Genomic DNA, 15,347 nt, shown 5'->3' with positions numbered 1-15,347 from the left:
AACTCAGAGAAACAAACTGAACCAGCTAAGTGTATTTATTTATTTTTTATCAGAATTATCTCTTTATTGGGATAAAGGAGTGAAAATTCAGTAATTTGTCCATAAACAATAAAGTGATATTTTTACTTTGGTAAAATTAATCTCAAAGGCACTGTACCTAAACAGATTGCCTGTTAACTATCTCTTATGGAAAGCAGAATTTCACTAAATCTGCACCTTTATTGAAATTGTCATCTGCTTTAAAGTAACTGGTATCGTCCCTTCTGTCCCTCCAAGAACCAGTTACCCCTTTTCTCCTTAACTCCTTTGTGGTTGCTGAAGAGTTTGCTTTTATCCTCAGAGTCCTCAGGCTGCATTATGAGCCAAGAAATTCCAATGAGAATGAATGCAGGTTGTCTGGCAGCTCCTGGGCAGCCAGGGTGGTCACTTGGGAAAAGATGCCCTTAGAGATGGTCTCCTGAGTAAACAGAAATGCTTTGTAGTCCTCCTAAATCAAGACCCATATCCCCTTTCATTAGAGTCCTGCTGATAGTCATCCTGGGAATATAGAGAGGGATACAGAAAGTAACAAACATGGGGAAATTGTAAGCCAGCCAGATAGATATCTGGGTGGACATCACTTTCAGGCTTTATCCGTTCAGTCATTTATTATATGATTCATTTATTCAACAGTCATCACTGGAAGCCCACCAGGGCCAAGGACTAATAGTTACTAGGGATATGGTGCTGATCAAAATAGACAGTCTTTGCCTTATTACAGCGTTTTTCTAATGGAGACAGCCAGTAAACAATTATATGTAACTATTATGAACTGAAGTGTGCCCCCCAGCCCCCAAAATTCATGTTTGAAGCTATAACCCACAATGTGACTGTATCTGGAGATAAGGCATTTAAGGAGGGAATTAAGGTTAAATTAGGTCACAAGGGTGGGGCCCTAATCTGATAGGACTGGTGTCCTTAGAAGGGGAAGAGACACCAGAGACCCCTAAACTTCTCCCTCCATGCACATACAGAGAAGAGGCCACATGAGGACACAATGAGAAGGCAGCCTTCCACAAGCCAGGAAAAGAGACCTCACAAGAAACCAATCCTGATGGCATTTTGACCTTGAACTTCTAGCCTCCAGAATTGTGAGAAAATTAATTTCTGTTATTTAAGCCAGTTAGTCTGTGGTATTTTGTTATGGAAGCCCGAGCAGGCTAATACAGTAGCATAATGTTGGGTAATGATAAGAATCATGAAGAAAATAAAGTATGGCAGAAGGATATATAGTGATGGGGTGGAAAGCTATGTTGAACATGGAAACTAGGAAAGGCCCTGGGGGAAGATCATTCCAGGCTGAAGTATTCCTGGGGGAATTAATTCCCTGACATGAGAACAAAATGGAGGCGTGCGAGAAATAGCCAAAAAGGCTGTGTAGCCCAAGCACATTAGGCAGAGTACACATGAAAGGAAATGAGGACAAAGAGGAAACCAGGGGCCAGATTATTAGGGCCATGTAGGCCATAGCAAGGACTTCAGATTTTGTTCTAAGTGGGATGGAAAGCTGCTGGAAGGTTTTAAGCAAGAGAGTGACAAATATGATTTACTTTAAAAGGGTCACAGACACAGAGGAAGGAGACTGTGGGAGAGAAAGACTGGAAGGTGGGAGAATGGTTATGAGGCTAGTTTAACAGTCCAGGTGAGAGATGGTGGGGGTATGGGCTAGAAGGGATGGGGTTGAAGGAGGTGAGAAAGAGTTGGATTCAGAGTATATTTTCAAGATAATTGAGGATTGCTCTATCAATTAGATGTGGCATGCAAGAGAAAGAAAAGAATCAAGGGCCCTGACTGAGCTGTGCACTGGTCATTGCGGTGCTGTTTACTGAGATGATAAAACAGCAGGAGGCACTAGTTTGTGGGGAGCGGGTTTGAATCAAGAGTTCAGTTTTGTACATGTCTATTAGACATCCAAGTGGAGACATTGAATAGACAATTGGATAGACCAGCATGGAGTTCAGGGAGGGTTAGGATTAGAGAGATAAAATGAGTGTCATCAGCATTTAAGTGGTATTGAAAGACTGAATATCGTTAATCACTGCCAGCACCTGCTTCTCAATTTACAGATCCATATTTAGGGGTGGGAGAGGAAGTAGGGAGCTATTTTCCTATCTTTCTGCTCCTCCTTTCCCTTCTTCATCCCCTCAAAAATTACAACATCTGGCTTCAAGCCCTCACTTCAAGAAGACTTCACACTTGGGCCGGTGTTGCTGACTGATATACACTGAAGCACATTCCCCAGTCACCTGCTGAGGCAGAGTCCTCTCACTGGTGGAGCTTGGCTGCTTTGGCTGTGGTTCTAAGCTCAGTCTAGGCCTGCCCTCTCTAAAGCCTGGATCCCTGGAGGAGGTGAGCCTTTTTCCCTGACCGCCAACCTGCCTCTCCTCACCATTCCACAGACCTGGTGTCTTCACTGACTCTCGGCCTTCCTTCAACTCCAGTAGGGAGGCAGTGAGAGCAAATCTCTTTTACGGGACCATAGACTTCTTTCAGTAATGAAGAAGAAAAACAACTGCTTTAAGTGAATAAGGGAGAGAACGCCTACTTCTGGGAGTCAAAAGTCCCACTGTGGTTTCCATGTATCATTGCCACTAAACTGAGTGAAGAGGACGACCTTGAAAGGGGAGCCTCCATAATCTGGCCTGGCTAGGTTATGGAGAATTACTCAAGAATGAGCCCAAAGTCAGATCTGGTGGGAACCTGAACCTGCCAGCACCCAGGAGTGCTACTGGTGGCCAAGTGTAGAGATCTTCAGACTGGGGTGCAAGTATCTTGAGCATGAAAAAGGGATCCAGTTTATAGATGCTCATTTTCAGGTCCCTACAACTGAGCTGTCTGAGAAGGCTACTGTGCCTTACTCTTTTAAGACCTCATGCTGCCCTTTCATTACTGCCCCTTCCCACTTTAGAAAAGAATTCCCACCTGGAATCTTATGAGGCCACTGCTTCTGGAAGTAAAGAGTTCCTAACCAAGGAACTATTTAAAATCTTAGTTTTAAAGAAAGATCCTTAAAGTATTTATCAAGGGACCATAATTTTGTGTTTTCCCCTAGCTTATACTAAACACCATATATCACCAATTCTAAGATAAGCATTTTTTCACATTGTAACCTCTCTGAAATTGGTGTATCTTACCGTCATGTAAGCCCAATGGTTGCTGTTATTACCTGCACTTGTGCATTTTCACAATCAAAACTTGTAGAATGCATATTGGACATATAATGGAGCACTTTTTTATCACCTAAGAAGCAGAGCTGTGGGGCGAAAGTGGACAGTGGGTGGTGAATCAAATGAGGTTAACAATATTCCTAAAGCAGAAGACAAATTCTTTTGTCTAGAAAAACTCTCTAGGTCAAGTAGATGAGTTTCTAAATTTAAACCTATCACTCAGAGATACATTCCTTGTTGCCAATTTTGACAACTTAAAAACTTCTGTAAGGGAAGTCTGTAAGGAAACGCTCTATTCCCAGCTCTCTTATTTGCTAGGTTGACTGAAGGCAATTTTCCTCTACCTTACTTTCCTTGAACAGATACAGGTTTATGAGTAATTTCAACAGTATTCATAAAATGAATCTGCTCTTCAGAAGTTTGATGATATGATCATTTCAACAGAAAAAAATAGAAGGTAAAACATGTACATTCCGGTTACAACTATGTACAAATGCATGCGTATATAGTAATAAAGTTCTGAAGTGAATTTTGAGTAATATCTAAAATCTAATTTATTGAATTTTAAAAATAACACTCCCATAGAAACTCCTAACTGACCTCCACTTTAACAACCCAGCAAGTAACAAGTTCTCTCTTCCCTCTATAAACTATTCTGCAGGGTACCCATGCACACCACATGCTAGTAGTCTACTCTCTGTGTATAAGCACTTTTGCTGCCATCTCTCTCCAGATCAAACAAACAAACAAACACAATCAGTAAGAATATAGATTTGAACTATACAATCAATAGGCTTGAACTAATGGACCTGTAGAAAACATTTTACCCAACAAAAAATATACATTCTTGGGACTTCCCTGGTGGCGCAATGGTTAAGAATCCGCCTGCCAATGCAGGGGACACAGGTTCGATCCCTGGTCCGGGAAGATCCCACATGCCACGGAGCAACTAAGCCCGTGCGCCACAACTACTGAGCCTGTGCTCTAGAGCCCGCGAGCCACAACTACTGAAGCCCGTGCTCCACAACTACTAAAGCCCGCGCGCCTAGATCCCGTGCTCCGCAACGAGAAGCCACCGCAATGAGAAGCCCACACACCACAATGAAGAGTAGACCCCACGCGCCACAACTAGGGAAAGCCCATTCACAGCAATGAAGACCCAACACAGCCAAAAATAAATAAATAAACTTACTTAAAAAAAATACACATTCTTTTCGAGTATACTCAGATCGTTTACATAAACTGTCCATCTACGGGAGCATAAAGCAAATTTCAATTTTCAAGGGTTGGAATCGTATATATCTCATTTGCCACAAGGTCGTTAAGTTAAAAAATCAATAATTGAAATATCATTATTGGAAAATTAAGAGAATCACTTCTAAATAATTTGTGGACCCAAAGAAAAATAATAATGGAAATTAGAGCATATTTAGAACTAAACGATAATGAAAATAATACTGTAGTAAATTGTATTATTGTCCCAAATAGTTTCTAACTTCCCTGTATAAAATTAACATCCCTGACACTTTCTCTGCCTTTACTGTTTTATTTTTCTTCATAGAACATATCACCACATAAAAATTACATATTTGTTTACCTGTTTATCTTCCTTAGCCTAATATAATTGTCATGGGAATAGAAACTTCTCTCTTGTGTTCACCAGTGTATCTCAAGTTCCTGGCACATAGTATTCAATAAATATCCATTGAATGAATGAATACTGTTATTACTTTATATTTGGGGGTTCTCTTTATCAATGTTAGTTCTCTTCTTTAGTTCTCCGATATTAATGTTGCCATTCCCTTTTTCTTTTTCTTCATGTAAGCTTAATCTACTTTTGCCTCTTAATTTTTACATCAGTTTATCTTATGTTTATCTATTCCAAGCAGCAAATTTTGCATATCTTTTTTTTTTGGCGGCGCTGTGCAGCTTGTAGGATCCTAGTTCCCCAACAAGGGACTGAACCTGGGTCTTTGGCAATGAAAGTGCAGTCCCAACCACTGGACTGACAGGGAATTCCCTGCATATCATTTTTAAAAAATAGTTAGTTAGTTAGTTGCACCAGTTCTTAACTGCAGCAGGTGGGCTCCTTTATTGAAACTTGTGGGCTCCTTAGTTGTGGCATGCAAACTCTTAGTTGAAGCATGTGAACTCTTAGTTTCGGCATGCATGTGGGATCTAGTTCCCTGACCAGGGATCAAACCCGGGCCCCCTGCATTGGGAGCACGGAGTGTTAACCACGGGGCCACCAGGTAAGTCCCCTATTTTTTTTTTTTTGGCGGTACACGGGCCTCTCACTGTTGTGGCCTCTCCCGTTGCGGAGCACAGGCTCTGGACGCACAGGCTCAGCGGCCATGGCTCACAGGCCCAGCCGCTCTGCGGTATGTAGGATCTTCCCAGACCGGGGCACGAACCCGCGTCCCCTGCATCGGCAGGCGGACTCTCAACCACTGCGCCACCAGGGAAGCCCCTTACATATTTTTAATTCAAGGATTTTTGTCTTTTATAAACGACAGTAAGCATTTACATTTATTTTCTTGCTGTTTTAATTTCTGTAATCCTGCTTTATACTCCCTAAATTTTGTTTTCTTAGTATTTCCTTCCCTCCACTATTTTATAAAAGTTATATATTTTCTCAGACTGTGCAATATGCTAGCGGAGGGCAAAGGGATAGGAAGCAGGGAGTAGTGGAAGTTACAAAATACCAACCACAACTTCCTGATCAGAAGCAAGTAAGGCCTATATTGGCACCCATATTTTCTCCCTTATGAAACATTTCAACCTATTTCTTGTTCTTACCCTGTTTTCTCTGCTACTTTCTATAAGATGTGTTTGTTGGTGGTTATTGGGCTGCACCCCACAGGCCTACAAGGCCTGTGCTTGCCCAGCTTCAAGACTGAAGAAAGAGCCTGGAGTCAGCAACAGAGACATCAGTGTGAGACAGGCTGGGACCTGGGACCCTTTGCTCCAGTGCTGCAACGCTTGCGCCTGGACTAACATCTCCTGGAGCAAGAAAATACTGATACAAAGAAAACTATAAGGGACTAAAAGTAGCTGCTGTTCATGCACAGTTCCGGCAAATTCTAGACAAAAGATACAAAAAGACCAAAAATCCCCAAATGCCACTTCTGACGAGCTGGAAGTAAAAACAGGGTGTCGGGAGCAAAAGCAGGGTACTGCACATGCCCCCAGCACTCAATACCAACAAAGGGGTGGGCAAAACACCTAAGCCACCCCTCTGGCCCGACCCCTGGTCACACCCCTACCCTCAACCCCATATAAGGAACCAGCTCCCTCCACCTTGGGGAGTGAGCAAGGGAACTTGTTACTTGTTTTCGCTACCCTCCTGCTGCAACAGAGGCGCCAATAAAGCCTTGCCTGAATTTCTTGACTGGCCTCTTATCAATTTCTATTGACTGGGGAAGGCCTAGAACCCTGGTATCAAATGGTTTAATGGATGGGGGAGCTTACATGTCTGAAGCAAGGTCCTGGAGCGACAGCCCACTGTGTGTGGTGGACGACGGGCAGGACACGGCAGCAGTCTTCGCTCCCTGTGGGGGGAATTACCAGTTATAGGGGAATTGACATCAGGTGGGCTCATTAGTTACCAGGGAAACCAACAGGGGCATGCCTCTTATCAAGCCTCTCACTGCCCCTTTGATAAGAACAATCACCAGCTGGGGCAAGTTCACAGGAAGGTCAGTCATGTGAACAGGGTGCAGGTGAAGCAGGCACTGGTTGGGCAGGGGATGGACAGAGAACAAGAGAACAGTCATCTTAAGTGGCCTGACCATACAGTGGTAAACTTTACAATTTCATCCTTAGGTTACAGAATATAAAGTTGAGATTTTTGACTGAACCAGAAGAGTAACATTACCGAGGAATAGAATAGTTGATCGGACTTTGCATCTTTCCTCTGGAAGAGAGGAGGCATGTTTTTGTTTAAATGAGAGAAGTTGCATTATTTCAAATGGGAGAGTTGGTGTTCTTTGGAAATATGGCTAAAGGAGCAGCTATAAATGTTGAGCGTCAAAAAGATGGACCATTGTGGACGGAGTGGATTGGAACTCAGTATCTGTTCTGAACCTCCTTTTAGTTTACCTTTTTAGTGTAACTACACTTTCCAGATTCACAGAAACTAGGGTTAAATGTAAATTGGGTTCTGCCAACTAAATGCCTGGTGCCAAATTTCTTTCTGCGGCACTGCTTTGATGTTTAGCATTTGCTTTGGAGGTGTCAAGAGGGTTAGTTGTAGAGGTTGTGGCAGTGCAGCAGCTTCCTGATCTCTCTGGATGTCTACTTCAACAGGTATCCTTGAAGTCCAAGGTCCAAGGAGGCCTCCTCACTCCTTCCCTTCCTGGCTGTAGCGGAAAAAGCATCTCTGCTGGCTAGTCAGACTGGTACTGTTTATTCTGGAATGTTTCCTGCAGACATGTCATCATAGAGCCTTGACCTTTTAATGATTGAGAAGACATCTGATTTCCGATATTCAGTTCTTTTCTGCTTAAATTAATGTTTTCTGATTCTTAAAACCATGATTGATAAACTGAAATACCCAGAATTCCGTATCTTTTTCCAGATTCATTTCATTTTAAAGAAGTTTTTGAAATGGTTAGGAGTTTTCCCGCTGGGTGATAAACTTAGTTTAGTAAATAATTAACCTTTGGAACTAATTATTCTTGATTGTTCTGAGCACAAATGCATGCTACACAATGTGGTCAAACAAGTTATTTGTCTTTTAAGGAAAAGAACACTCTCTGAGTTTCAACACTGCTATTCTCCGATGGTTTTTAAATGATTGACAGGAAAGTAAAAGTATTGCAGTCTGATGTTCAGAAATGTTAGGTTTTTCATTATTTTTATTTTCCAAACATTAGTTTAAAAGAACATTAAAAGCATCAGAAATACAAATCTGACCTAATGGTTAACATCAGAACAATTTGCATCACAGTAAAGCATCAAGAGAAATAATTAATATACCCTGCTAATTAGTCATATTCAACTGAATTCTCATTACTTTTATAAAAGTTCTCATTTTAGCCCTTATGGAAAAGTTATATATGTCTATTTATATCTTTATCTCCATATAGACATAGATATAGATAGACATATATAACTTATGAAGAGACAAGTTACATATATCTATCTCTGTATCTGTATCTACATATATCTACACATAGACATAGATACAGAGATATAAATATACAGGAAGGCTAAGAATCTAGCCTGCTATGTATTTCATGCAAGTTAAATCAATAATTTCTTGATGAGCATAAAGAGACCGAACACCTCATATGCACATGCTTATTGTCTTTATGCTATGATTTTTACCTCCCAAAGATGGGTCAGATCATCTCAGACTCAGAGGTCACAAAGGAAACCTGTCATTTTTAGTTTTACAAGTAGAAATTACTTTTTAAAAAATCTTTTATTGAGTCACATTTGAAATGCCTGGCCAAAAAAGAGAGTCATACCTTAAAAAGTATGAAATAGCTTCTTGATTGCAATGTTATTACTTATAAAGCTGTTTGGCTTATTGACTTAAATACGAGGTTCTGAATTTAGACCAAAGTTTCATTCCTAATTTGCCACAATTCTTCAAATGATCTTGGGAGAGGATGTTCTATTTCTTAATTCTTTGTTAAAAAGAGGTAATATACGAACCTACCTCATGGAAGTATTAATAAATGAAAATAGTGTTGTATTAAAAATATAAAAGCACAGTTGAAATAGGTCGTAGTGACTTCCAAAAATAGCATTCAATTACCAAAGGAAAAAAAGAAGAGTGTATATTTTATCTTCTGTTATAAAATTTAACAGCAAAAATAAAAGGACGAGAGAGAGAAGGACAGAAGGGAGAGAGTCCTAAAAGGTGAATTTAACAGCAAAATAAAATCCATATCTCATACTTAAGCCTCGGAAATAGAAATGACTGGTTGATCCTGGAAGGTAAGAGTTATTAGATGAGACTGAGCAGAGTTCTAGCTGAGTACCAGCTGTCTTCTCCATGCATCTCATGACCTCTGTATTTGGGAACAGCATGGGAGAGGATGCTATAAACTGAACACCTTTCATCCAAGGGACAAAGTACCTTCCAATCTGCAATAACTGTTCTTGAATATAACAATTTATAAAGATAGGTTTTGTATCTTGATGCTCATCTTGTCTAGAAGTTATAGTTCCAAAATTGTATTGAGTTCAAATGCCAACAGTATAATGAAAACATTTTTACATAAAAATATAAGTTTACAGTAGTTACGCTAGGAATCACAGAGTATATAATAAAATTAGTTTAAGTGTAGAAATACTTAATCTATTTTGCCTTATTGCCCATTTCCAGTTTAAGATTCATGGGAGAGAAATAACACAATTAGTTTGAAAACAGATCATCTTAAGAATTTTTCTACCATGGTAATATATAAACAAAGACCAAAAAATTTTTCTAGTTACTTAAGATAGTCTTCGTCAGGTTGTTAACAAATCATTCTCACACAGAAGGAAAGCATAGATCGAAACACCCCCATCTCATCCTTATGCCTTCTTGTACATACAAGAGTCTACACACAACAGTCTAGCCTGCTTCCCACATAACAGCACCCTGATGAGATGACCACCGTTAGTGCCTACTACCCCAGGGAGAGCACCCCTCTACTACAGATGCAGTCCTCCTCACTAGGTTTCTTGGGTAAGATCATTCTGAAATAGAATAATTCATTTTTAGCAAGAAAAAACAGACTTCTGCGGTACGCGAGCCTCTCACTGCTGTGGTCTCTCCCATCGCGGAGCACAGGCTCCGGACGCGCAGGCTCAGCGGCCATGGCCCACGGGCCCAACTGCCCCACGGCATGTGGGATCCTCCCGGACCGGGGCACGAACCCGCGTCCCCTGCATCGGCAGGCGGACTCTCAACCACTGCGCCACCAGGGAAGTCCCAGACTTCTTTTTAAAAGAACTATACAGCTACTCAGCTGACACAAAATAATAATGTCTACAATTACAAATGGTAATAATCTTAATACCCTATTCTTAGTTGGCTGTCTTATGAAAAGAAAGTAACTAATGCTCGTGTATTTTTGGTAAAAATAGTTATAGATAATACATTTCTGATTTTCTGCTTTAACAATGTGTTATTTATTCCAGTAAGCCTGCAACCAAAAAAAGTATATTGATCCCAATTCAACACTTCAAAGAGTCAAAATTTATAATTCAGTTAATAAAAATAATGCCTCAGTAAAGATGATACCTTCACGTTCTTTAAAAATTCCAGCTCATACTTACTTCAAAGAACCATAACATTGACTCAAATGACCATAATCAGTTCATTCCCTACTTTAATACAGTAGCATGATCATTCCCTGGCATCTATTTAAAAGTTTAGTACAAAAGATTGGAGCACAGGTCAGGTGTAAAATAATAAACTTTTACATCAACTCTTAAAACGTCAAGAAACTGCAAAGCAAACGAATAGATGCTAATACTTCAGACAAAAGGGAGTCATTAGTGTCAACTGTCTAGGTCTTTAAGTTTTGATGTACCTCTGGTCTCACAGAATTTTAAAAAATCAATTAGTATCAGAAACAAAAACATTTACATAAGATTCTCTAGCCTCCATGACTCTAAACAGAGGGGACTGGAATCTGCCTGGCTGAAGTGCTATCATACTCTTGCATTAAATCATTAGTGGTGTGATAATGCATGGCAATATAGGAACTGGCAAATCCAAAAGAATTTACTGGCTGTAAGTTATGTGGGATGCTCTCTTCCTGGGACGGGCTGCTGTTATAGATACTGTAGTACGGCTCAATCCGAGTGTTGATGGGGGTTGAGCTGCTCTGACCATAGTGTTGATGTCCAGCAGACATCTTGGGACTGACCACACTTTCCTTCGAATGACTTGGGCCACAGGCCTGGTCCACAAATTTCTTCTGGGGCTTTGGAGACAACATGTAGGCAGAGTTTGTTTCATGATGGGAGGATTTGTTTCTGTTGACTTCGAGGTTTCCCTTTCCCATGGCTCGAAGTCGAGTCTTCTGTTTGCAGCAGAAAAAACCCAGGCCTATGTACTGCAGACACCACAGTACTTTCCTTCTCAGCCCTGCACTGTTCCGAGAATATATAAAAGGGTTTAATCCTGACTTGAAAAATACAAGCGTAAAACCAAACAGTTCAAACTGGTAAAGGATGAAGCTCCCATTGCTGGACAGAACCACATGCACCAAGGAGATTCCCAGTGGAAGGCAGCACACCAGGACCGACAGCACAATGATCACACAGGTGACCACCGCCTTGGAATCCTTAGCCGTGGAGAGATTGACAGCCGACACCAGCTGGAGCCGGCTGGCCGCAGGGGTTGCCAGCTGGTTGGGACTCTTGGTGTATCCGTGGGTCTGAACGTGCTGCAGTTTATTGTAATTCTGGTTCCTGTAAAGAGCTGGCATGGTACACTGGATAGGATCTCCACCTCCCTTCACAGGGGCCCCCATGAAAGGCTGTGGTCTGGAAGCATCAACTGTGATCACAGGGGGGCACTTTCTGACTTGAGCATTTTTCCGCAAGGTCTGAGCAATCATGATGTAAGACACAGAGACCACAGCAACACAAAAGGTGAAATCGACCACATAGAGAGACAGGATGGCTTTCCCTTCTCGGGCAATCAGACTGGACATGGGAAGGCAGAGGTGGGACTTGCTGGTTTTCAGGGTGGCCAAGGTGGCGAGTGTGAAACTGGTGGCCCAGAGGAGCAGAGTGAGGAGCAAAGTGCAGAGAAAGGAGGCCGTGCGGTTTGGCTGCTTCCCCAACACCATGCGGAGCCGGTGCAGGGCAATCACCGCCACTGTCTTGAGGGACATGATGATGAAGCCGGAGCTGGTGAGGTGGAAGGTGAAGCAGAAAGCATCTGGTATGCCGCTGGCTGAACTGAAGAACAACACGAAGGTGAACATGGGGGCCGTCACGCCACAAATGAAAAGGTCACAGAAGGACAGGTTCAGGACCATGAAATCAAAGTTGGTTCTGAATTTCCTGAAGGCCGGATCAAAGAAGGACAAGAAGACAATGAAGTTGCCGTAAGAGCCCAGGCAGAAGATGATTGCGAGCAGAAAGGTACAGCTCACCAAGGTGGCCGTGTGGATGAGGTCCTGGAGGTCTTCCTGGACAGCAGTGCTGTTTTCTCCCTGGGAGTGAGGCACATGTAGCAGGGTAGTGTTGGGAGCATCCTGAGGGAGGTCTGTTGAGTTCATCTTCAGAGAGAGATGACTTCCTTCTGTGTGAAGGGAGTCAGGGCCTCAACTCACAGATGAGCGATATTTGACAAAAGAGGCCCAAGGCAGAAAAGCCTGTGCACAAAAATGCATACCCAGAAACAGAAAGGAATTAATGGAGAAAGAAGAGTGACCTCATGATCTTTTACAAAAGCACTAGACTTTTTCAGCTCTGACCCAGTGCCTAGAAAGCATTTCTCCTTGCAAAGCCCCACACAGGAAAGACACAAAGACCTCAAAATACATTCATCCAGCTGATTTCAGGTTTTATGACACAGTGGTTTTCAAACTAGGTTAAGCATCATCTGGAGAGTGGGTTAAACAAAAAACAGATTCCTGGGCCTCACCCCTTGAGATTGTGATTGAAGGATGGGTGTGCAGATGTTACCTTCGGAAACTCTGCAGTGCCAGACACTGTGAAGACACGAGAACATGATCTCTCCACGAAAGAGATCACAATCTAGTTGGAGGAGATCAACCTATGAAATTGCAGCCAAATGTGGCAAATCAGCTGATGGCAGCACACTGTGGGAGGAAAAGAAGGGGGACATAATCCAGCCCGGGGTGAAGGCTGACAGAGGGTAAAGCAGCTCTCGATAAGGAGGAGCTAGTTGGGTGGAAGGCGAGGGGCAGGGAGTGGGGTCAGACAGGCTGGGAGAAGGCGAGTAGGTCTTTGCAGCAGAAGGACTGAGGCAAGAAACAGCACGTGCTGTGCTTGATGCATAAGCAAGAGGCTACTTTTGAAGTGTATACTGTGGCCTTTTACGTAACTCCCACACATCACTAACAAATCCGACTCCTCTTCCTAGGAAGAATCCTTTATTTTCCGTTATTTATATTTTCTTCTCCCTATTTGTGATTTTTTGGCCAACTCCGCACTCTCCTTTGGAAAAGAACTTTGTGTAGGACTATATTTGAGAGGGAAAAAATGGAAGTAATGAAGGGTGTCAGAATTATATCTGAGATTTACAAGGGGCGAAGCACCACTTTGCAAACTCTATATAAATGTGAGTTGTCATTATCCCAGCAGGAATATCTTCGTGGAGAAGCAGGAGGCATGCACCCATTCATGCATGCATTCACCCAGTTTATATCTACCGTGTGCATACTCTCCTCCAGCTTTACGCTAGGTACCGTGGGTACAAAGATGAATAAGACACAGCCTCTACTTTTAAAGAACAACTTCTTTTTCTTCTTGGTCCTTTACTTTCTTAACATTTTTTTCCATTTTGCAATGAGATTTAAAATACACTCACATAATGTTCTGTTGTCCCAAATCCCAAAGCCTTGTGTGGCCTGGTGCCCATCCCGCTCCCAAAGATGCTTCCAGTGGTACAGCTTAAGTTGTTCCTTGGAGACTGGTGCAATGCTCTTGGCAACCAAAAATAACTTGCTTTAATCCAGTACTTTAGGAATAACCAGTGGTATTGGGGAGGTCCATGGGTGATGTTCAGAATATTTAACCACCAGCTCAAGCTGAGTCCCAGAGGCCTCCAGCTGTCCTAGGATTAACCCTTTAGTTGCTGAATCATGGGGTATAGAGGAAGGGGCCTGGTTAGTGAGGTATTACTGGGGCCTCCAAGCAGGAGCTATGGACCACCCAATACAGAAGTCACCCAGCATTCAATAATATGTACAGCTGTGCCAGTGAGTATCAGACAAATTTCAGTCCTGGGGAGATCCATAAAACTAACTGGTGTCCTTCATGAAGGAAGAAGATAACCTCTTCTACATTCTCAATGGTCAAAAGTACAGATCATAACAATATAATGAATTTCTCCACTGAGAAGTAGGACCAACTTTTCTGTACTTTCCTGATATAAAAGAGATAGAAAAAATAATCCTGACCTTTTGTTTCTTGATGATTAGAATTAAAAAATAATAATAATGGATAGCTTATTATTTTCACTTAAAAGAGTATGTGCCTGTTTCTGAACCCTTTTTGATACCTGTGTAGTGAAAAAAAAAACCTTTTACTGTTAATTTTTTAATTGTTAACTGGAGGATTGGGGTTAACTGATGAAAAAAGAAGTAGAAGAGAAAATCCAATTTGTGGAAGCAAGAAGAGCAGAAAGGTGATACTACTGTTTATAGCAAATTCCCCTGACCCCGAAGAGAGAAGGAGAAATTTGGCTTGGGGAAATTAGAATGATGAAGAGTCTGGAATTAGGATGCTAAGAAAAATATCGAGTAAGTGGGTAATAAAAAAGAAGCGGATGATGGAAGTTATGAAGACCCCAGGCTGGAAGAAATTTGGAAAGGGGAAAATGGAATGATGAGGCACCAACATTAGTCAAAGATAAGAGGCAGAAGGAAAAAAAAAGGATTTGGAGGAGTTGAGGGGCAACTTTCACTTTCTACCCAATTATAATTGCTTCAATAAACTTAAATTTTTTCAATACATTAAAAAATAAAGTAGACTTCTGGGTCAGGAATATAATGATCAGTCCTATCATTAGTATGTTCACTTTACTAAGTGCTTGTGATGTGCCAGGCACTGCTCTCAGTGCTCCACACTATTAATATATTGAATCGTCAAAACAACCCTGAGATAGTATAACTTACCTCTATTTTACAGATGAGGAAACTGAGTCAGAGAAAGAGAGCACCTATCTTAAAGGGGTACAGTATGGATTTGAACCTAAGCAGTTGCTCTCTAAAGGCAGCACTCCACCACCAAGCTAAACAGAATAGCAAAGCAATCAAGGCAGGGAGTCCCAGTCAGAAGACAGTTACAGCAGCTATAATTTACTAGGTGGTTATTATATGCCAGGCACTTCTACTGGAAGCTTTACATAGGTTATCAAACTTTATTTCATTCTCATTATAATCCTGCGCAGTAGGTATTGCAATCCCTTCCCAACTCAAAGTTCCTGGAGCC

General features: G+C 41.7%; 2 protein-coding genes across 2 annotated transcripts in view; both read right to left on the bottom strand.

Annotated features, from left to right (window-relative positions):
* Positions 1 to 15,347, bottom strand: part of ASB3 (ankyrin repeat and SOCS box containing 3) — a 149,664-nt gene that overhangs the window by 132,660 nt on the left and 1,657 nt on the right. Inside the window, exon 2 of the mRNA XM_060026620.1 lies at positions 6,678 to 6,757. Coding sequence (XP_059882603.1) covers positions 6,678 to 6,757 — 80 coding nt within the window. The remainder of the gene's footprint in view (positions 1 to 6,677; positions 6,758 to 15,347) is intronic.
* On the bottom strand, positions 8,057 to 12,447 carry GPR75 (G protein-coupled receptor 75). The gene has a single exon (XM_060027579.1). It carries the CDS (start codon positions 12,443 to 12,445, stop codon positions 10,823 to 10,825), a length of 1,623 nt encoding a protein of 540 aa, XP_059883562.1. The 5' UTR covers positions 12,446 to 12,447; the 3' UTR covers positions 8,057 to 10,822.

Source organism: Delphinus delphis, chromosome 12, assembly GCF_949987515.2.
Source record: "Delphinus delphis chromosome 12, mDelDel1.2, whole genome shotgun sequence".
Taxonomy (NCBI): Eukaryota; Metazoa; Chordata; class Mammalia; order Artiodactyla; family Delphinidae; genus Delphinus; species Delphinus delphis.
This window is presented reverse-complemented; position numbering and strand designations above follow the sequence as displayed.